Below are 22500 nucleotides of genomic sequence, written 5' to 3' on the forward strand. Positions count from 1 at the left end.
TCCCCCCCGCTATCTATCTATTTATCTCTCTCTCTCTCTCTCTCTCCTGCTTTTCTCTCTTTCTTCCTCATTTATCTCCCTCCCTCTCCTTCGCTTTGTTTCCTTCCTTTCCTCTCACTCCCTCTCTTTATCTTTCTCTCCCTCCCCCTTCCTCTGTCTTCTTCTTTCTCTCCCACCCTTCACTCCCTCCCTCCCTCTTTCTCTTTTACCCTCTATCTCCCTTTTCTTATTTCTCTCTCCCTCCCTCCCCTCCTCTCTCTTTCACTCCCTCTCCCTCCTTCCCTTTTTCTCTCTCTTCTCTCTCCCCTCCCTCCCTCTTTTCACCCCCCTGCTCTTTCTCTCTCTCCCTCCTTTCTTCTCTCTCTCTCTCTCTCTCTCCGTCTCTCTCTCCCTCTCCCTCCCTCTCTCTTTGCAGATACTGCCTAGTCATTCTGCAGCACAGCAGACCCAGACAGAGAGCAATAGATAGAGCGAGACAGACGGAGATGAAAAGGAATAGCTCAGCACCCCTCCTTCTCATCCTCCTCTTCTTCTTCTTCTTCTTCCTCCTCCGCTCCCCTTCCTCCCACTCCTCTCTTCCTCTCCTCCTCCCCCTCATCCTTTCATCTCGATGCCTCCTCCTACGCATGAGCAAATCTTTCTTCCTTCTTTCTTTCTTCCCAGCTTCTTGTCTCTGTCTGCTAGCACACACGCTCTCTTCTTTCTTCATCCCATATCTTCGCTCTCCTTTTTCGTCCTCCCCCCATTCTCATCCCTCACTCTGTCTGTCTAACCCCTCCTCTCCTTCCTTTATCCCCCCTCTCCGCTCCAGACAAGCTGGCAGGAGGAGCGATGCCATGAATGTTTTATGACATGCAGAGAAAGAAAGAAAGAATGAAAGAAAGAAAGAAAGAAAGAAAGGATGAGAGAGATTTGGGAGATGAGGCAAAAAGAGGGAGAAGTGAAGGAACAGAGTTGAAGTGAAGAGATGGAGTGGGGGAAAAGAGAGAGAGAGTGATTCTGATGGAGAGACAGATTTGTATACAGTAGAAAGAGAGGGAGAAGAGAGGAAGATAGAGAGGAAGATGAATGTTAATTTAGAGAGAGACAAGAGAGAGAGAAATAGAGCAGAGGATGGAGAGATTGGGAGAAGAAGGAGAGAGAAAAGGAGAGTACTAGAAGAGACTGAGTATGCAAAGAGAGAGAAAGAGAGATAGAGCATGTTAGAAAAGGGAGAGAGAGAGATAGAGAGTATGCTAGGAGAGAGAGAGAGATAGAGCATGTTAGAAAAGGGAGAGAGAGAGAGATAGAGAGTATGCTAGGAGAGAGCGATACAGAGAGAGAGAGAGAGAGTATGCTCAGAGAGAGAGAGCATTTTAGAAAAGGAAGGGAGTGTATCTGTGCTCAAAGAGAGAGAGAGAGAGAGACTGTATGCTAGAAGAGAGAGAGATAGAGAGAGAGAGAATGCTAGTAGAGAGAGAGCATTTTAGAGAAGGGAGAGAGTGTATCTGTGCTCAAAGAGAGAGAAAGAGAGAGGGAGATAGAGAGAGAATGCTAGGAGAGAGAGCATTTTAGAAAAGGGAGAGAGTGTATCTCTGCTCAAAGAGAGAGAGAGAGATAGAGAGAGAGTATGCTAGAAGAGAGAGAGAGAGTATGCAAGGAGAGAGAGAGGGAGAGAGAGAGTATGCTAGGAGAGAGAGCATTTTAGAAAAGGGAGAGAGTGTATCAAAGAGATAGAGAGAGAATGCTAGGAGAGAGAGAGCATTTTAGAAAAGGGAGAGAGTGTATCTGTGCTCAAAGAGAGAGAGAGAGAGAGAGTATGCTTGAAGAGAGAGAGGGAGAGGGAGAGAGAGAGCGAGGGAGCTAGAGGTCTCTTTGAAGATGTGTCTGAATGAAAGTTGCATTAGCTGCTAGTTTGGTAGATTATTCATTTGGCCGGAGGGACAGAGGCTTAGGAAGGAACGATCAAACACATCTCAGACACCAGCGTGCTCAGACTGCAGAGTCTGCACACACACACACACACACACACACACACACACACACACACACGCATACAGGTCAAACAACTGATTGCTCTTTGGTTTTTGAGGAATAAGTCTTTCCAGGGTCAGAGGTCAAACCGAGTGCAGACTCTTTTCCTCTGACACTGTTGATATCGCGCGTGCACACACTGCTTTTGTCAAGTAAATCACTGGTAGGAACATATGTCGCAATGACATGGTTTAACCCTGTTATATATTGGACTGATATGCACTGAGTGTGTGTGTGTGTGTGTGTGTGTGTGCGTGCGCGTGTGTGTGTGTGTAGCCATCTGGTAGATCCTGGATAGTGTTGCACTAGCGTTAAATCTCTGTTGGGGTTAAGGGATTGACACACATACATGCTGTATTTTGTCTCTCTCCCTCTCTCTCTCTCTTTCTCTTGTTCTCACACACACACACACACACACACACACACACTCACACACACACTCTCACTCACGCACACGAATACTGCCAGGCTCCCATAACGCTACACAAATCATATTATCTCACAATCCCACACACTGCGTCTTTATGAATACCTACAGCACATTTCACGGCTTCTCGTACTGTCTCACTGAAATCCAATGGCAATAGTGTTCACACACACACACACACACACACACACACATATGTGCACGTACTCACACATGCACACATACATACACACCTCCCTTACAGCTGTAGTGTGTGTGTGTGTGTGTGTGTGTGAGATGCGTTGTGTTGTTAAGCTGATGCAACAAGCCTTAAGACTAATCTGTCCCTGCTGTCCTATTATCACTTTATGTGTGTGTGTGTGTGTGTGGGTGCATATGCATGTGTTTATGTCACGGTGCATATATAACAGATGGTTTTTGTCGCAATTATTTACTATATGAATGTGTATATCTCTGTTTGGGAATTTACCACTAACAGTATTCTACTAGGGAGTTAAAGGTGTAGAGATAGAGCAATGTTCTTTCTTTTTTCTTTCCCCACAACCTGCCTCGTCTACTTCTACTTCAGTTAGTGATTTCTTACGTTTCCCAGAATGCCTTGCGACAACCCCCCCTCCCCCATCAAGCTCAGGGTCAAAGCCTTACAACGCAAAGTTGTGGCATTGAGGGATCTGGGACTGTTTCAAGCCTCCGGTGATTTGCAGTTGTTGTTTCATCTCTGCTAAATGTTGTCGCTAAGCAACCATGACTCAGACTCGACATACTGGATTGAAATCGAAGAGTTTCATTCCAAAATGAGATATCCACCATTTGGGGAAAGAAATGACACCGATTCTTACAAAACGATGTACAGCACAAACAATTTACAAACAAAACAAGTTATGGTACTTTTAAAAGAGTAGAAGGTAATTTAAATCCTTGGCTGACAAAATTATAACACTTCTACTCACTGGATATTTTAAAGACATTTAAGATTAAGTCACATTTTTGGAGTCATCACTAGAGACATCAAATTAAAGACTATCAAATTGTTAAAATCTCATTTCCTTCATTCCCCTTGTTCTGAAAAACGATAACACAGAAAACACAATTCCTGCCGTTTTCTGCAGCGTTTCCTTCACATTCATCAGCTGGAAAATTGCTCCCACAGCTCAGAATATGTAAATACAATGAAAATGCATCATCTGGCTTTATTGCTCGGTAAAATAACATTTGCATTTGCAATGACAGCCCAATCGCCCATATATCATGATATAAACATCCAGATAAAAGCCATTCTGAAACGGCAACACCAGCTGGAATAGGCCCAGGAGAAAATATAACTCATGAAACCAAAATTACCTCCAGATCTACTGAACATTGTAGAGGAAACGATGATTTTTTTACACTGCAGCATAAGCTCAGTGACCTTTCTATCAGAAAGTAGAGGACTCTGACTTCAGCAGCACAAGTCTTTCTAGGTCTGTGGTTCTCAACCTGGGGGTCGGGACCTCCTAGGGGGTCACAAGATAATTCTAGGGGGTCTCGAGATGATTTATGGGATAAGAAAAAAACAGATTTTTGTCAAACAAATTCATGATCATGTCTATTTTTCCAGTTTTTTCCTCAAATTTTTGCTTTTTTCTTGTGAAATACTGAATAGTTTTCAACCTCTAGGCCTTCTCGGATGTCAAATGAAACAACCTGACAAGGGAAAATCATGATTTGCTTTGACTGTCGTTGACGGGGCATCGCTTAAATTTGAAGGGGTCACAAGCCAAAAAGGTTGAGAAGCACTGTTGCAGATAAACAGCGCTGCCCTGGCTGATTTTGAGGCTTAAGTCCGCTCTGTGCGCTGACCGGAGATCATACCCCTCTTCCTTCCTTCCTGCAAATCCCGACTTCATTCATTAGTGTAAAATTTGCAGCAGGGAGCGCAGAGAGAGGGCAGAGGGCAGCGCTATCCATCCAGGGTTTAGCCGCTAAGCCGACACTTGAAGAGTTAAAACAGCTGTTTGAAGGGATTATGTGGTCTGATGAGGTTGAGGCTGCAGAGTGGATGATTCCCTCAGGAGTAATTAAAATAATATTTGGCTAAATTGTCGGGACAAGTTGTTTACTATCAGTACAGATGAGATTATTGGTTTCCGGTGCTTCCTCAGATTAAACTCCGTCTCTCCCTCTTTCCTTCCTACCCTCCTTTTCTCCTTCCCCTCCTTCCTTCTCTCCATCCCAACCTTCTCACCTTACCTGCGTTTCCTCTCCTCTTCCTCTCTCCTTTCCTCACTTCCCCCTTCTATCACTCCCACCCTCTACCTCTCCTTCTTTCCTTCCTACCCTCCGTCTCTTCCTCCATCCCTCCCTCTCTCTCCTCCCTTTTCTCCCTCTGACCCTCCATCTCAACCTTCTCCCCTTACCTACTTTTCCTCTCTTCTTCCTCTCTCCTTCCCTCACTTCCACCCTTTACTTCTCCTTCCCTCCTGACCGCCTTCCTTCTCTCTCTCTCTCTCTCTCTTCCTCCTTCACCCCTTCACTCCCTCTCTCTCCCTCCTCTTCTCGCCCCAGTCTCCCTGCAGGACATCAACATGAGGAAGGCCTTCAAGAGCAGTACCATCCAGGACCAGCAGGTGGTGTCGAGGACCTCCGTCCCCAACCCGGTGGTGGAGATGTACCACCGCTGTGACAAACCCCCGCCGCTCAACATACTCAGCCCCTATAGGTCAGTAGCTGAGCCGACCCGTTTCTTATTGGTCAATTTAGGCATCTATTTGGTTCATTCCATGTGTGATGAACCTGTAATGCTCAACATGCTCTTATTGGTCCTGACTGGTCAGTAATTAAAGGTGCTATGTGTAGCATCAATAATTCATTACCATATTCATTTGTAGGCAGGAGTATAATTAGCGTAAACAAACAAGACCATCGCACAGAAGCCTCTATCAGCCTCTACTCTGCATCCTCCATTGTTTCTCCACCTGGTGGATCTGGAGGGAAATCTGCTGGATCGCTTTACGGCACAAAGCAGGAAGAGGTTCTGTTCTTCCAGAGCAAACGGAGCTAAAGCTGAAAGAGTTTCTGGCAGCAGAGGGTGGAAGGAGGGAAAGGAAGATGGAGACATCACTTGCAGCATGTTGATCCTCTTCAGTAAAGATAAAGAGAAAAGATCCTCTTTGTGCCAGGAAGCAGCAGGGTTTATGGGAAACGTGGTTTTAATTTTGATAAACACTAGCATTAACAATAGAAGCTACCAATCATCTCAACCATGGTCTTATTTGTTTACAGCACTTATACCAAGGTATTACAATTACAGTAATTTGACAATGATATATTGATGATTAAAAATACTACACATAGCACCTTTAAGTACGCTTGTTTCTTTTTTTGTCCATTTTGAGTATTCTCATTCCCTATTGGTGGATTCCCAACAAACCTCCCCCTTTAAATGTACTCCTATTGGTCTTTAATTTATTAACTAACCCGTCTCCAGCCCTGTTGTTGTTGAAACATAAACAACCAATTTTTTTTTTTTAAGTATAGAAATGAGTCTGTCAGCTATGTATAAATTTGTATGGCACTTTGTATCTCATATGTTTTCCATATACTTTCTCGTTTCTTTCTTCTTCATTCTACTTCTGCTGCTTCTACTCCCTCACTCCCTCATGTTCTCTCCATCTCTCTCCATCCCTCCTTCCTTCAACTCAAAAATTCCTTCTACCTTCCATCCCTCCCGTCTCTTCCATCGCTCCGTCTTTCAATTTCCTTATCTCCCTCCGTCCGATCAAACCACTTTGTTTCTCTTATATATTGTATATTTTTCCATCCTCCCCTCCCTCTCATCCCTCCATCCAGGGACGACAAGAAGGATGCGCTGAAGTTCTACACCGACCCCTCCTACTTCTTCAACCTGTGGAAGGAGAAGATGCTGCAGGCTACCGAGGACAAACGCAAGGAGAAGAGACGGCAGAAGGTAGGGGAGTGTGTGTCGGGGGAGCTGGGGTGTGTGTGGGAGGTGGGGCTTAAGGGTGTGTGTGTGTTTGTGTGTCGAAGGAATAGTGTGTCTGTTGGGCTGGTCGGTGTGTGTGTGTGTGTTGGTGTGTGTTGGTGGAGTCTGTGTGGGTGTGTGTCGGGGGAGTTGGTGTGTGTGTGTGTGTGTGTGTGTGTGTGAGGGAGTGTGTTTGCGAAAGAAATGTGTGTGAAACAAAGGTCAACCAAATTCATCTTCTGCTTTAATTTGCTAATCTGTTCTCTCCCTGCCTAGTTGTGTCTTTTTATGCTATTATTTTTATTTCCTGCATTCCTCAGCCTGTATATCTTACTGTGCTCAGTCACCATTTAGCTTTGCTTTCTTATGTAATTGCTTATTGATACAGCAGCAGTTGGTCAGGCATGTTCTTCACCGCAACACAGCAACGACCTGACTAGATTTAAAGGGGAATACTTATAAATAATAATAAATAACTTATTTTAACAATTTACATGTGTTAAGCCGCATTCACATCAAGGAAATAGTATCACGAGATCAAGATAGATAGGATATTATATCTTTAATATAATATATATGTATAACAGTCCAATCTATAGTGTAGTAATATAGCTATCAGTAAGTAGGATGACAGTGTGTAACCACTGTACTGTACATATATATCTTAATTCAGTATCTTAAAAGATAAGATTTTATTTAATAGTTGTAGTACTAGGTATGATGGTAGCTTTATTCTTTTGTCCTTGGGAAGCCCAGTCTATATTTTCGATTATATACATATATGTTGAAGAAAAAAATACTTCTTTTCTTTCTTTCCTAAAACATTGAGGATCCAGTTTGTAAAAGTGTTTTGTCAGTTGAGCACTTTTTGTAAGAGCAGATGTCAGTACAAACCTAGAAATCAAAGAACCAAGATTAAAATCTTTTATGCCAAAATGATGCAGTCTGGATATCAGACCTGATTTGTGGACTCATACAATGTTAGTGTCAAGGTCTATATCCAACATGTGACAACAATGTACTTACTTGAACTGACTACTAGAGATTTTTTAAGTAATTCAAGTATTTACCTACTTAGTTACAGCTATAATTACTTGGTAACGTAGTAGTCTTAACACATATTTACAAATACCTGGTCTTTATCAGGTAAATACCTTGTGCTTAGGTAGTAAAAGGAAGGCTTACCCTTATTTCTCATGAGCCGTGGCCCAATGTGAACCAAAGTCATCAAGTCTACAACGCTAGAAATAAATAAACAAAACTCAAAACTTTTATACTAAAATGTTGCACTGTTTTTGACAGACCTATCTTTTCTACTTCATTCTGTATAGAGCTGTTGTGAATGTTCACTAATGTGTTTATTAATGCAGACTGAACTGGCATAGAGAATTAAATATTTCAAAGCTTAAAATTCAGTGCTATTCCCCTTTAAAACAAACCCTTTGATCCAAATTTGCTGTGAAATGGTACACCTCACTCAGCTCGATCAATCATATTTGAAACCCCTGAACAACTGCTGCTGTATGTGTTTGCTGCACTGTTCAATATTTTTGTCTTAATTTTGCAATGTTCTCAAAGCTGCCTCATATTTCTCTGTTCCCTCCCACGAACCCGCCGGAAACTCGCTAGAATAGAAACCCACTAGATATAAAGTAAAATATAGAGCGCTCTCTAAAGTCTTCCTCCCTGTCCTTCAAAGACCCCCCCCCTTTTTCCATTTTATTTTACTACTACTAAGACTACTCCTGCATCTTTGTTGAGAGTGATATAGAAATATAGTTTTTATTATTCTTTTTTTTTTTACTCTTTGTACCACTTGTTGATTAGAGACGATGTCCCTTTACTGGGAAATCACAGGTTTGAATCCCTCTGGAAGCTCAACTGCAAGGGGGACAGCTCCTCCTCCTCCTCTTCCTCCTCCCCCTCTTCTTCCTCTCTCTCCTCCCCTTCCTCTTCCTCCTCCTTCTGATTCCGTGAGATTGCGCGGCCAATTCCGAGACAAACACCACTTTTCTTCCTCCTCTTCCTCCTCCTCCTCCTCCTCCTCTGCTCGGTCTAACCCATCAGCTTGTCTTTCTCCCATGTTTCCATAGAGCTGTCCGGCCCACCCTGACAGGCCCCACTCCAGACAGGCCCCACCCAGGAGCCCCCTTTCCATCTCCGTAAGACAAACCCCACCCCATCCCTGCTCCCTCCTGCCTCCCACCTTACCCCTGCACCCCCTAACACACACACACACACACACACACACACACACACCTGACACAGAAGATATACAGTACAGATACAGAAGCAGGCGTACTATGCATAATTTGAGGCACACAAAGGAGACACACAGGTAAGTACAGAGACAGAGAAAGACATAGAGACAAACACACACAGATAAAGACAGATGAAGAGACATAAAGGAAAAAACATGCAGACACAGAGTCACGCATACTGAGGCTTTGCATTTGCGTCCCAAATCACCTAGCAGCCACCGCTGGCACCATCATGGAGGTCCAGTTTTGAAATGGCTGTGCTCAAGTAATGAATAAATGTATAACAACCAAAAAGATTGTTGCGGTGTGGCTGTAGGTCAATTCAGTAACGTTAAAATAAAGTGACTAGTCTGTCAAGGTAGATTTGTTGCGGCTGTGACACAGTAAACTGTCTTGTCTTTAGCCTATAAGCCTATAACCCTAACTAATTTTGGCATTGTTAGCTAGCTAGCCAGCTAAATTTTCAAGCGATATTAATAACATGCTAGTTTCTACTAGATATAGTATGCCAGCTAGTGTGCAGCAGTGATGGTTAGCTGACCAGATACTGTGGTTAGCTAGCTTATCTAAACACAAAATCAATCAGATGTATCAGTGGCAAAATGATCAGTTTCCTCAAAACAGCACAGATATTAAAGGTGTAATAAGTACGATTTTTACTTTCCCATTGCCCGGTGCTGAGATTTCTAGTGCTCAAATCTCACTTTCCTCTGTTTTGGAACAAAAACTCCCCACCCGCACCTACTCACATTTTCAACTGTTCAGCAATGGAGGACGGTGTTATGAGCAAGCAACCGGCGTGGCAAGAAATTTTGTCCTCAAGCCAAAAAGCAAATGACAAAGCAGTATTGTTATTACAGTATTTTGCATTATTTTACCTACTTCTGATCGAGGCCAATAAAAGTCATAGATCGCTTAATGCCACTTTAACCATTTTGACTGAATTTTGTTGACACGACCAAGTTATAAGTTTAGAAACGCAATCAGCTGTTCACAGCCACTGTTGTCCAAGAGGACCTCCAGTATGGCCGCCAGAGGGTGTGTTATGTCACCTGAAAGCCCTTACAGGAAGACAAGAAAGATAAACATATTGACAGAGATACAAACACACACACACACACACAGTCCCTTCTGTTTGCGTCAGTGTGTGTCACGTTGTGTGGCTTGTCACCTCACCCTCTCTTCTAACCTTCTGTGTTTGGTTTGGTTTGTTTTGTTTTGGTTTGGTTTGGTTTGGTTTGGTTTGGTTTGGTTTGGTTCAGTTCGTGTCCTGTGTACCTGGAAGTTTGGGTATTTGTCCACTGTCTACTAGTTTGTGTTGGCGTGCCAACTGAGTGAGTAGTGAGTAGAATAGTGTGTGTGAGTGTGTGTGTGTGTGGCTTGGTGTTAACACTTTGCCCCATGGTGAAGGAGCTGGTGGTGGGTTCTTTCCCTCTGCACCATAGAGATCAATAATCAATGACTAATTCTCTCTCTACTCCTCTCTCTCTCTCTCTCTCTCTCTCTCTCCCTCTCTCCCTCTCTCTCTCTCTCCCTCCTAGGAGCAGCAGAGGCAGGTTGAGGACCCGGGCAGGGAGGTGAAGAAGGTCGGTCAGGATCGACACAAAGATATTATATTCCACATTTTTCTGACAAGTGCACATTCAATTTTAATCCCATTGAGCTCTCCCTCCAAGATTTCATGGATTTTTTTCTGTGATTATTCGAAACATGATAATGATTTCCCAACACGTTCTTTTCTGAATAATTTGAAGGGTGTACAGTTTTTTTTCTGTGCTATTGTGGTTAAAAGTGCAGAATTGGCAAAAATCTGCTTCGTCTTGCTTGTTGACAAATGATGTCATTAGTTTGTTACATTAAAATTCACAACTTCAGCTACTGCCCTCTGCAGTGCATTTTGATTGGAAGACAGTGGGAGTAACAGGCAAACCAATTCTAAAAATTGAAATTTTGTTGTAATAAGTGCTGCTTTGTGGATTATATCTGTACCGAATTGAAGACTAACTAGCCTACTAAATATCCAGAAAAGGTCTTGAGTCTAATTTTAAAGAGTTTAGTGTGACGTTCACTCCAAATGACAGAGAATAAAACGTATCAGGGATAAGTTGAGTGTGGCTGAAATGTGTGACAGGGAAATGAAAGGTATTTCATGTCCACAGTTGCACAAGTTTAGATTGTTTTGTACATTGAAACCTTGAAAGGAACCCCCATATAGTTATACAAACATATGATCGACCAAATCACAGTTGTTTATGTTCCAGCAAACCTGATTCTGCTCACTTGGAAAGAACAAGGCGGCTGAAGCACTACAAAAACCCCTTTGATGTAATCAAAATGGTGTAAAAATAGGGAGCTTCACTTCCTGCCTTGGAAACAGGGAAAGTAGTCCCTGGTAGTTCAGAAAATAATGTTATTATTGTATCATATTTCATGTAAATTTTATCAATCTCCTTCACAATCTCCTTCTGCCAGACTGCCATCCATACGCCATTTAAGATTACTTAAATTTACAGCTGCTCCCAAGTTCTCATTTCCTCACTTTTGAGATAATGCTAGTAGCTTACAATCACTCAACATAGTGTATGCTAAAGAGTTAGCATGGAGCCTACTGTCACTCAACATAGTGTATGTTAAAGAGTTAGCATGGAGCCTACTGTCACTCAACATAGTGTATGCTAAAGAGTTAGCATGGAGCACCGGAGCCATTCATTTCGGGCTGAATTGTTACAATACTACAGCATCCTTTAATTAAGCAGATACTGATCAATAGACAACAGAAAATGACTTTCTCAAATGTTGTAAACCTGATGAAGTTTGATAGAGTTTTGATAGATTTGACAGGTATAGAGGAGTGTGTCTGATGCCTGACAAACTAATCACATCATCTGAATTTGCCCTTTGATTCCCACAATACCGTGGGAAAAAATCACCAAAGTTGCAGATACATGTATGTTTTTTTCTGTGACAGCAGTGAAAAAAAACAAAACCCTTTGCACTGTTTTTCCTCTGAAGGTGCGTAAGGCTCGTAACCGGCGTCAGGAGTGGAACGTCCTGGCCTACGACAAAGAGTTCAGACCAGACGCCCGGCTCACCCCCTCTCCCTACCACGGCATGTCCTCCGAAGGCTCCCTGTCCCCTGATAGCAGGTGCACACACACACACACACACACACACACACACACACACACACACCACCTGTCTCTGTCCCTCTCCTGTGTACACTGAGGTTTTTTTTTTCTCCAGGGACTGGTTACCTTGTCACAATCTAGCCTGACAACACACACACACACACACACACACACACACACACTGATGTTATCACTGTTTATATGTTTAGTAATCTCTCCCCCAGGGCCCAGGGACAACCATACTTAGCATCAGAGGCTGAATACACACACACACACACACACACACACACACCTGGGTCAGATAATGTTTGCAACTGATTCTTAGCATTGGTGTTTGTGGGTGAAGTTTACTGCATCAGCATCGTTCAGGTAGTGTAATGAAATGTATAAATTTACTTTCAAATACTTTCCTATGATAGTCTAAACAAACTATAAATAGTATTTGCAAATACTGTCGGATAAAGGTATACAAACACACACACACCACACTCACAAAAACACATTTATGCATCCACATATAAATCAACATACACACACATGTAATCCTTCACACTCACACATATGATGACGAACACACCCAAGCTACAGTCTGGTGCGGTGCTGTAATCAGGTGTATGCTGCCCTCTTTTGGAGAAGGCAAATCAAAGCATATCAATTTATATTGGATGGGCTCAGTGTTGCACAGCTGAGCCGGTCTGAGATAAGAAGAGATAAGATGAAACTTTATTGTTCCCTGCGGGGAAAATGAGCTCACCACAGCGAACAGAGAACAGAATATAACCACATAAGTAGAATATAAAATAAGCAATAAAAACATGATGAAAAATATTAAAACAATAAAAAGCAATTAAATAAAAACAATTGTGGGGCTATGTAAATATATCCTGCCGACAGTTGTAACACGCTAGGTAGACAGTAAGAGTGGGAAGTATGGGAAAGGGTGTGGATTACTTACATGCATGGATTTACTTACTGTTGTCACTTACAGATATACAGTAACTGATATCACTGATTCACTGATATGGGTTTTTGAAGGCCAATGCCAAGTCGCCAATGGCCGATAGTTTTTACCGATATTGAATATCTGTGAATTTGACAAGTTCATGTCAAAAATTACAAAGATTGATTTTCATCCAGAATTTTATTCTTAGCAGGGCGGAAAATTCTGAAAATCATGTGACACTAAAACACTGCTGTACGTCTATTGGATAACTAGCCCCATGCACTAATACCGACAAGTGCTATCTATCTATCTATCTATCTATCTATCTATCTATCTATCTATCTATCTATCTAACTAACTGTTTGGCTGTATGGCTATATGCCTGTCTATATACTGTATCTATGAATTCTATTTAGTCAAGTTAAGTCAAGTTCATTTGTACAGCCGTCACAGTTATAGTCTCGAAGGGCTTCATAACACCCACATTATGAAACATTAAATGAAAACGATAAATAAAAATGACAACCCCCAACCTTTGACCCTCAATGATAACAAAGAAAAGCCTCATTAGCAATAAAAATAGAAGAAACCTTTCCTAGTCTTTTCTATCTAATCCGCCTGCCTGCATTTCAACCAACCAATCAGCCGCTCCCGTTCCCTCCATCAGGTCAGTGGCGTCGGACTCCTACCCGGCCAGTCCCAACCACCCCTCCACCCAGGCCCCCAGCGCCGCCCACCCCCCCGACCACCACACCAGGGAGCACCTCAGCGCCGCCGCCCAGACCCAGAGTCTGGACCGGGGCCTCCGGCCGGCCACCCAGCCCCTGGCGCCCGGGGCGGCCGCGCCGGGGGGGCGGCACGTGGCGTCCCTGGGCAGGGCCCCGTCGGGACACGGGCCCCAGGCCGGCGGAGACCCAACGGTTAACGGGCCGAGGCAGCAGTCGGTTAAGGAGTACCGGGCCGGACACAGGTGCGTTTACTGCATTTAGATTCGTTTTTATCTACGAATATCGGGATTCAGTGTCTTTCTCAAGGACTCTTCAGCAGTCTGCCTACTCACTACACCATCCTGCTGCTTTTTCATTAACCTTAAACTTAAAGCTACACTTTGAAATTGTTATATATTTGCGGCCCCAAATAGCAGTGAGAGGTAACTGTTTGAATTTTGAGGAAATCATGTAACATGACTGCACAGCACGCTCATGTTTACCAACCCGGCCGGTCTGTAATTACTTTATACCAAAGGATTCCTGAAGGACAAGAGGGGCAAATGATCTAATGATCTACTGAAAAAACATTTTCTCCAGACTCGCTGCTGTTTAGGAGCAAGTTGTGTATTTCGCTCTCAAGTTTTGATTCATCACGTCCTGTGCCAGAGAAGATTTCCCACCAGCTTCCATACCAGACACCATAATTTCATTTGGGCAAATAGGGCGACTCAAATGACATCTCAATTAGTGGGGATGGGACGCTCTTCTCTACTGCAGCAAGTGCTCACAAGTTTGAGCCCCGCAACAGCCATCTGACCTGCTGAAGGGCCCTTAAGTAAGACACTGAACCCCAATACCTGCTCACTCATTGGAAGTTGCTCTGGATATGACTGTTGGCTGCATGACTAAAATGTGAACATCATGTTATCACCAGAAAGTTCCAAACTGCCAATTAATTGCTGTTGTGAATATTAGAATGGGAATATTTAAGCTTTCAAAATGTCCCTCCATGGCTTTTCCTAGACCATTTTAGATTTTGCATTTTAGGACTTGTTGGCCCTCTGTCCGTTGGCCTCTCTAGTGTTAACTATAATAATCTTGTACACCAGTAATATGGTTTCATATGGTGACAGATTTATGTGATACAAAGTTAATTTCACCTCCCCTCCCTCCCCCCCCCCCTCTCTCCCAGCAGCCAGCCCTCCACCATCCCAGAATACTACATCCCCCCCGCCCCTCCCCCTCCTCCCCCGACCATCCCCTCCGCCCAGACCGCCTTCGACTCCACCTCCGCCCCCCCTTCCTCCTCCTCTTCCTCCGCCGCCTCCGCCGTCCCCCCCACCTCCTCCGCCCTGTCCCGCCCCTACTCCCCCTCCCCTCCTCCTCCCCCGGCCAACTACGTGCCCTCCCCCTCCCACCCCCCCTCGGGCGCTCCCCCCGCCGCTCCCCCGCCTCCTCCCCCCGGCGTCCCCCCCGGCCACCAGGCTCACCCCTCCCCGGCGCACGCCGCCGTGGGCCAGGCGGCCGCCGACGGCCCGGCTCCGGCCAGGAAGTCCACCATGCTGGGGATGATCCCCATGAGCGACGCCCGCTCAGACCTGCTGGCCGCCATACGTAGAGGTGAGGGGGAGTGTGTGTGTGTGTGTGTGTTTAGTATGTTTTAAAGGTCAAGACTAAGCTAGATTTAATATGAACAAAACAAAATATACACTACCAGTCAAAAGTTTGGACCCACCTGATTCTTCTGGTTCTGTTTTTCATTCTCTTAAAGCCATTTTGATCTAAAGGCTTCTGCTTCAATGCTTGAAATTTGTTTCTTAGACAAATATAAACAGTGAAGTTGATCCTATGTATGAATTTCTTTCCAAAGCCTTTTGACTTTCCATCAAGGCAAAGGACGGCTACTTTAAAGAATCTAAAATATAAGATAGTTTTGATTCGTTTAACACTTTTTTGGTCACTGCATAATTCCATTTGTGTTATTTCGTAGTTTTGATGTCTTTACTGTTATTCTAAAATGCGGAAAATAGTAAAAATAAAGAAAAATGCGTGTGTCCAAACTTTTTATTGAGTGTAAATGCTGTTAAATGGTTTGTTCTCTACTTCTGTACCAACAGTATTTCTCTCAGGAGATAAATGTTTTATGGTGCAGTAGTATTAAACAGTTAAATAATAATTCAATAATTGTTCAATAATTAAATCTTCCGAATAGTTGAATAGTGGATTTACAGTATAGTTTAATATCTGGAATAATACCATATTATTATGTGTGAAACTCATTTACTGTAAAGTTTCCTATACATTTTCTCTAAAAAATATAGGTTTATGTTATAATAAAGGTTTATATTTGCTGAAGAATTTGGGTATCCCCTCATGGATGGTACAGTACATGCAGGTGCAGACACACACACACACACACTTCTTGGCCCCATTTCTTGGGGTTTGTGAAGTACTTTCCCTGGAGGATTTCTCCCAGGAAAGAGCTACCAGACACTGGGTGTTTAGAACAACAAATGTGAAAGCTTTCATGAACTGGATGTAGGTTGAATCACTGTTGTGTTATATGAATCGGCGATGAAGAGTAGCAAAACAGACATTTTTTTAATGTGAAAATGTTGCAGATTATTCAAGTTCTGAGTCATCTTAAGACCTTTGTTCACTGCAAAGCAAATACGTAGCATTTTGGAATGAAACCCTGAAATTTATCCAAGCCATATTGACCATATGGAACATAACGCCTGACCCCTCCCTCCCTCCCTCCTCCCTCCTCCCTCCAGGTATCCAGCTGAGGAAGGTGCAGGAGCAGCGGGAGCAGGAGGCGAAGAGGGAGCCGGTGGGCAACGACGTGGCCACCATCCTGTCGCGCCGCATCGCCGTGGAGTACAGCGAGTCCGACGACGACTCGGAGCTCGACGAAAACGAGTGGTCCGACTAAAAAAGAAAAAGAGAGAAAGAGAAAGAGAGAGAGAGATAGGGGTATTATGGGCTGGAGGGTGATGAGGGGTGGTAACAGGGGATGAGAGAGGGGAGGAACGTTGTTGAATGATGTTGGGGTGAAACTGAAGGGGTCAAGTTTGTTCTAATATTCATCATTAACATTTTAATTAAAGAAAAAAGCTTAAATAAAAGCATACATACATACATGCACAAATGCGCACACACACACACACACACACACACACACACACACTATTCATCGCTCCCATGTGACAGCCTCTCTGAACATTGAGCGCTTCTATAGCAACAGGTGGGTAATTTCAGCTTGCTCGGTTGCCCCTGACGACGCTAATTCTAGAACCCAGACCCTAGAGGTGTGTGCGTGTGTAACCACCCAGGGGGTATGGCGCAATAAACACACACACAAAGGCACACACACGTACACACACTTCATTTCAACACCCCCTGCCCCCGTCCGCTCATTTTTAAACAATAACATTCAGCAGTGTAAAACAAACACGCCCAGTCCTCCCTCTCTGCGTATTTGAACGATAATGACTAGCAATATTACAGGCTCTCATGGCACAAACTGTAGGTAGGTGGGCCCCTAGTGGGTACGGGGGAATGTGTTTACAAAACACATGGTATAGCACAAGTTAAAAAACTAATTATAGTGCAATCTTAACTTATCTGCCAAATGCTGAGAAAGAATTTATGAAAACAAGTCAGGAAAATCAGGGAAAGACAAAAGTTCTTAGGGGATAAGTCTGTTCTGCAGGGCCGCGCCTGTTTACGAAACACGCGCGCCCTACTTAAAGGACTGCACCGACTTTTTGGGAGTTTTGGCCCGTCGGTCACCATGCCCGATATGTGATGAGAGGATTGGCACCGAAATCATCTCTGTCTCCGGTAGAAAGCTCTGTCCGATGCGCATGCTAACGCTTTAGCATACAGCATGTTAAGTGATTGTAGGCGACTAGCGTCATCTTAAAAGTGAGGAAATGAGAACTTCTGAGTCTGAACATGTCAGGTAGGTTTAAAGGTTTGGTAAAGTTGACATAAAACGTCACCAAAAAATGCAGTCTTTGGAACTATTTTCAATGGCAGAAGAGACTTCGAGTGTAACTTGTTTTGTTTACACAAGTAGTAAACAAAATTAGCCAGACAGCTAAAGTTTTTGCGCTGTTGATTTGTAATGGACTTCACTAATGATGAAGTTTAGATTTTGTTTTCAGTTATGAATCTACAGGCTATAGAATAAAAAACAATACCAACTTTGGATTAATAAAAGGTATTTCTTCGTACTTTGGATAATGCTAGTCGCCTACGATTACTCAACATGCTGTATGCTAAAGCGTTAGCATGCACGCAGAGAAGATTTTGGTGCCAAACCTATCATCAGATATTGAGTCAGGTGACCAATTGCCCAAACTCCCAAAATGCCGGTGTAGCCCTTTAGCTCATACCCATACATTGTGATATACAGTAGTTCTTTTGAGGTAATGTAATAGGTCAAACTGTGATAAAAGACGCCACCCACCCAGGCTAACGCTGGTTTGGGAAAACAAGCGCCACCAGCCTAGTCGGAGTTTAGCGACAACACTCATCATTCAGCCTCCTCATCGCAGCATCGAACAATAAAGCAAGCGAGCTTATGCCATTATGTGGGTATGTTTGTTCTTTTTTTATTTTTTTTATTTAGTCATTCATAACTTGAAGCCTAACATTTCAGCCAGTGACTGTGTGCTGTGGTATTGGTCTTATATAAACGCTTCCACTTAACCGCACCAGGGCCGCACTCACACAACTCATCCTCCTGATCCGGGGTCAAAGGTTAAATCCGCTCGTTCATACGACCTTAATCACTCCCAACAGCGGGCTCTGACCCTGGATCAGCACCGCTATCTTTGGAGGCGTTGTGAACGTAGCCCCGGGATTATAAATACATAAGTTTAAGAGAATTGCAACAGTAATATATATTATCTATCTCTTTTCAGTATAGGTTTGGCTAATCCTCAGTATGAGCTGAATGGACTGTAGTGTTTTTATAATGTGGTTTTACTTTTCAAATGTGCTGCAGTGAGTTGTTCACTATGATTTCATCTCATTTTAGTCGAGCGGATTTTCTATACTCAAGACCAGGAGTGACGTACCAGATAAAACAGTTTAACCCTCGTCAGAGAAGTCAGTTGTTAAAGGATCCTTCCTGTGTTTTTTACCAGTTTCACCTGGTTCTTATTCTACTCAAAATCATCTGAATATCACATGAAAAAACAGGATTCATCCTTTGATGTTGCATTTATACATTTCTTAGTACTTTAAAAGTCAGTTTCTGTTTCTATTTTTTTAGAGCAACAATGATTTTAGAAGCCCATTTTACCGGTGCTGTAACTTGGCAGCGAAGCATTCTGGGAAGTGTAGTGCTACACATCAGTCTCGTGGCCTCGGCTCTCCGAAAAATGACAGTTCTTTGTCGTAGCAGCGTACAACCAGACACAGTTGCCTACTTTGATTTTAATGATACTCACTGATATGGTTTCAGTTTTAGACTTCGCCGGTGGCTTTTATTTGTCTTTCTGTGTTCACTCGGTGACTCTAGAGTGTTTGATCTCCTTGTGATGAAGACCTGGGCACAACATGCACTTGGAATGGTGTCTGATATTATAGAAAATCCAGTCCCATCGCTAGAAATGCCAGAAACGCTAGGCTATGTCTGTCCTTCCTTTAAAACTGTTAAATTTCCTGCACAGAACATCAACATGGTGAGATCGCCACCATTCTAGTAATCAGCTGGCATATAATCACAAGGTACTCAGCAACAACCATGGAGGAGGATAGCGGTTTTTAACATGGTTGATATTGAAAACAGCAATGGAAAACAGTCAATTTATGGTTCAGAGAAAATTTGGCTTATCTTGATGGGTGCTTGAGGTGCGCTTGATTCAAAATTGATTCAAAATAACCTCGGAGACAAAAACAACAAAACTAACGGCAGATGTCTGTGAAATATCAGAGACTGTTTTGACTGCGTAGTTGTTGCACAGGTTCATCAGTGTTAAGACGGAGACCTTTGAGAGAGATAGGGTTGGAAAGTAGTTATTTTATTGTTTGTTGTATATAAACACCACAGGATAGTCTGAGGGAGCGGATCACTCAGTAGCTGCACTCTGTCGGAGAAAACACTTTCAACTGGACAAAGGAATAGCTGACCGATCGGTTCTGCGTCTTTCTCCCTGGTGGTTCGGTGTAGGATTTTAGGGGAACTGCTCCAAGACCTGCGTTTACGGACGGTGTTTTTACTGAAGCAAAAAGTACATAAGAACAGCTGGAATGTGCATTTGTCGCTGACCTGGGTCCAGATTTACTGGGAAAACCATTCGAATAGTAACAGTAAATAAGTTGGGAAAGTAGAATCTGGGAAAAAAAAATATTGACCCGGGTCTGATTGTTTATCCTATGGTTTTGTTGTTGCAAGAGCCATAGATATACAGAGTCCTGAAACCTGTCCTGCATTTTTGGATCCGAGCACGATCTGATCATGATCTTTCAGCGTCCTCGAATGTAACCGTTTCAGAGCGTAGAGACGCCAAAATTCAAACGCAACGCAGTCGTGACTCGGAAACCCGACACGTCCCGTCCGGTTGGATGTGCCGGGAACACACCGGTCCTGTCAGGCTGTCCAGATCTGGAGATGCTTGTGTACAATCGCTAAATGTGAGAAGCAAAACGCAACCGAGTCTTGTATGTTTTGAACACGGGAACCAGAGGCACCGCGATTCAAATCAACCAAACCTTGTGTATCTATGGCTACTGGCTTGTATGAGTACTTATGTGTTGAAAATGTGAAAAATGAAACATGTTGTATAGACTTTTGGTAAGGCAGCCTGTAAAGTAAAATACATTTGGGGTAATATAACCTAGACAATGAAACAAAACAAAACTGTGTATTGCACACTAAAAATCAACTGTAAGCAAGTATGCATGTAACTATAGACAATAAACAGTGAACAAAATGATATTTCTCCTCCTTTCTTCTTTCATTGGTTTTTCCTGTATTACTCATAAAAATGTGTTTTTCTTCTCTTCTGCACATACTTCAGGATGAGGCTGATCATGATGAGTTAAAAGGAAATACTAACTGAATTTCATCACTCAAATATGTATTTATTCTGTGTTTGTCCCGCCCCCTAATCTGTGATGTCACACCAATGTACAACAAAGAGAATGAACTGTAAAATATGTAAAATGGTGGCCGTACCTGCTGTATGATGAATTTCTGGGGGATAAGAGTGCATTTAATCATAATGATGTGGTACTTTTCCCTGTTGATCCACATAGGGAAACAGCAGCTGGAACAGGGAGGTCAGGGGTCAGGGGTCAGCGTCTTGAAGAAACTTCTCATCTGATTGTAGGATTTCACAAAATCAGGTTCATGTTTATTATCAATGAAACAGGCTGTAAACGTTCTCCTTTCTTCTCTGATTTATAGCTATAAGAGAGACTTCTTCTTCATGCTCATTTAGTCTGATCACACTGTCCTACACACCATGATAATAATATGTGAACTCCTAACATTTGTTGTGTGACGGTTGTTATTAACACACGCAGTTTTGAAAAGTAACACAGGTGTGCATTGTCCCAAACTAGATGCTCAAACAAGTTAAAAATTATATACTTTCAATAGTGTATTTTTGCAATTCACACATTGTAAATCCAAGAGATTTATGTATTTTAAAGCTGCACTATGCAAGAATATTATGTAAAAATACACCTGTCTTATCAACCTGAATCACAAAGTGGGGCTTCAATAGAGAAGAGCGTCCCGTCTGCACTGATTGAGACGCTGTAGATTCTCCCTATCTGCCCAAATGAAACTCTGGTGTTGGTTTGGTCACTTCTCCGCCCACAGAAAGTGACGAATCCAAACCTCAAGAGTGAAATCCAATCTGTCTCCTAAAGCAGTGAGCAGAGAAAGCTGGACTCACCAGCGTTAGATCTTCTCCTCTCTCATCTCTTTGCTTTCCTTTAAAGCATCGCAGACCGTGCGAGCTGTGAGACGTTTACTGACCTCACCGCACAGGAATTCTGAGTATTTAAGTTCAAAATTTCCAAGTGTAGCTTTAAAAAGTAGCTATGTTTTTAGAGCATCATTCCTTTGCAGTAATTAGTCTTTTACCAATACACAGGATGTGATGTGACTTTCTCTTTTTGTTATTAAACCAGAGAGACTGCCTGTAGGAACCTGGCTCGGATGTTAGAGGAAGTTATCAAGTGGGAACCTCCCATCTGAGATATTTTGTCGTGTCATTTCCAATAAAAAGGCAGCAATTAGTATTTAGATTTCCCCATAGAAGAAAAAACCGCACAACCCTCCTCACTTACGAAGCGGCGACATTTAATCAGCAGCGTCAGTCATCATTTCATAACTGTTACTTTCACCGGACGAGCGTCACTACATGCGTCCTCCCCCCCCCTCCCCCCCCGTGCGGTGACACACCCGCCGGTGTCGACACGGCTCGTTCCGCTCCCGCTGCTCCGGGCCTTGGCAGGAGCCAGGGAGGCCATTTTGATTTGGAGGGAGGGGAGTGTGGAGGAGGAGGAGGAGGAGGAAGAGGAACTGCGGGGGGCTGTTTGGGAGAAAAGAGTCATTTTGTGACACAGATGGTGACACAGCAGAGAGAGGGAGAGGTCACTGGAAAATACAAAAAAACAGCACACACACACACACACCTCGATATTATGAAGGAAACGGAGGCATAACATGGCTGGTACACGAGCAAAAAATAGCAACTGGGGGATTAATTCCAAAATTATGTATATCCTGTCTTTATTTTGGAATAATTGTTACCCAAAGTGCATTAGTGAGTGTTTCAGTTTGAAAAATACAGATTCAGGTTTCACATTTTGGCTTTAAATAGCCGAGCAACATTTCTCAAGCTCTACTTTCCTGCCAGTAGTGATTGTGCATGAATAGATGTCATCTTTTTTTTTTTTTTTAAACGCTCAGTGTCTAATTTTGGAATCAAGCTCTTCAGCTGGACGCCGTTTAAGCACTTAAATAACGAGGTGCGCTTGATTTATCTGACGTTCTAAGTGATGTGTCTGATTCTGCGGCTGTCG

General features: G+C 43.2%; 1 protein-coding gene across 1 annotated transcript in view; it reads left to right on the forward strand.

The window, feature by feature from the left end:
• Positions 1 to 16378, forward strand: part of LOC139908252 (actin-binding protein WASF3) — a 44789-nt gene extending 28411 nt beyond the window's left edge. The window contains exons 4-11 of the mRNA XM_078291580.1: positions 4985 to 5138; positions 6269 to 6386; positions 8495 to 8563; positions 10204 to 10248; positions 11675 to 11808; positions 13401 to 13703; positions 14636 to 15063; positions 16221 to 16378. Coding sequence (XP_078147706.1) covers positions 4985 to 5138; positions 6269 to 6386; positions 8495 to 8563; positions 10204 to 10248; positions 11675 to 11808; positions 13401 to 13703; positions 14636 to 15063; positions 16221 to 16378 — 1409 coding nt within the window. The remainder of the gene's footprint in view (positions 1 to 4984; positions 5139 to 6268; positions 6387 to 8494; positions 8564 to 10203; positions 10249 to 11674; positions 11809 to 13400; positions 13704 to 14635; positions 15064 to 16220) is intronic.
• The last annotated feature ends 6122 nt before the right edge of the window (positions 16379 to 22500 follow it).

The sequence above is a fragment of the Centroberyx gerrardi genome, chromosome 23, assembly GCF_048128805.1.
Source record: "Centroberyx gerrardi isolate f3 chromosome 23, fCenGer3.hap1.cur.20231027, whole genome shotgun sequence".
Classification (NCBI taxonomy): domain Eukaryota; kingdom Metazoa; phylum Chordata; class Actinopteri; order Beryciformes; family Berycidae; genus Centroberyx; species Centroberyx gerrardi.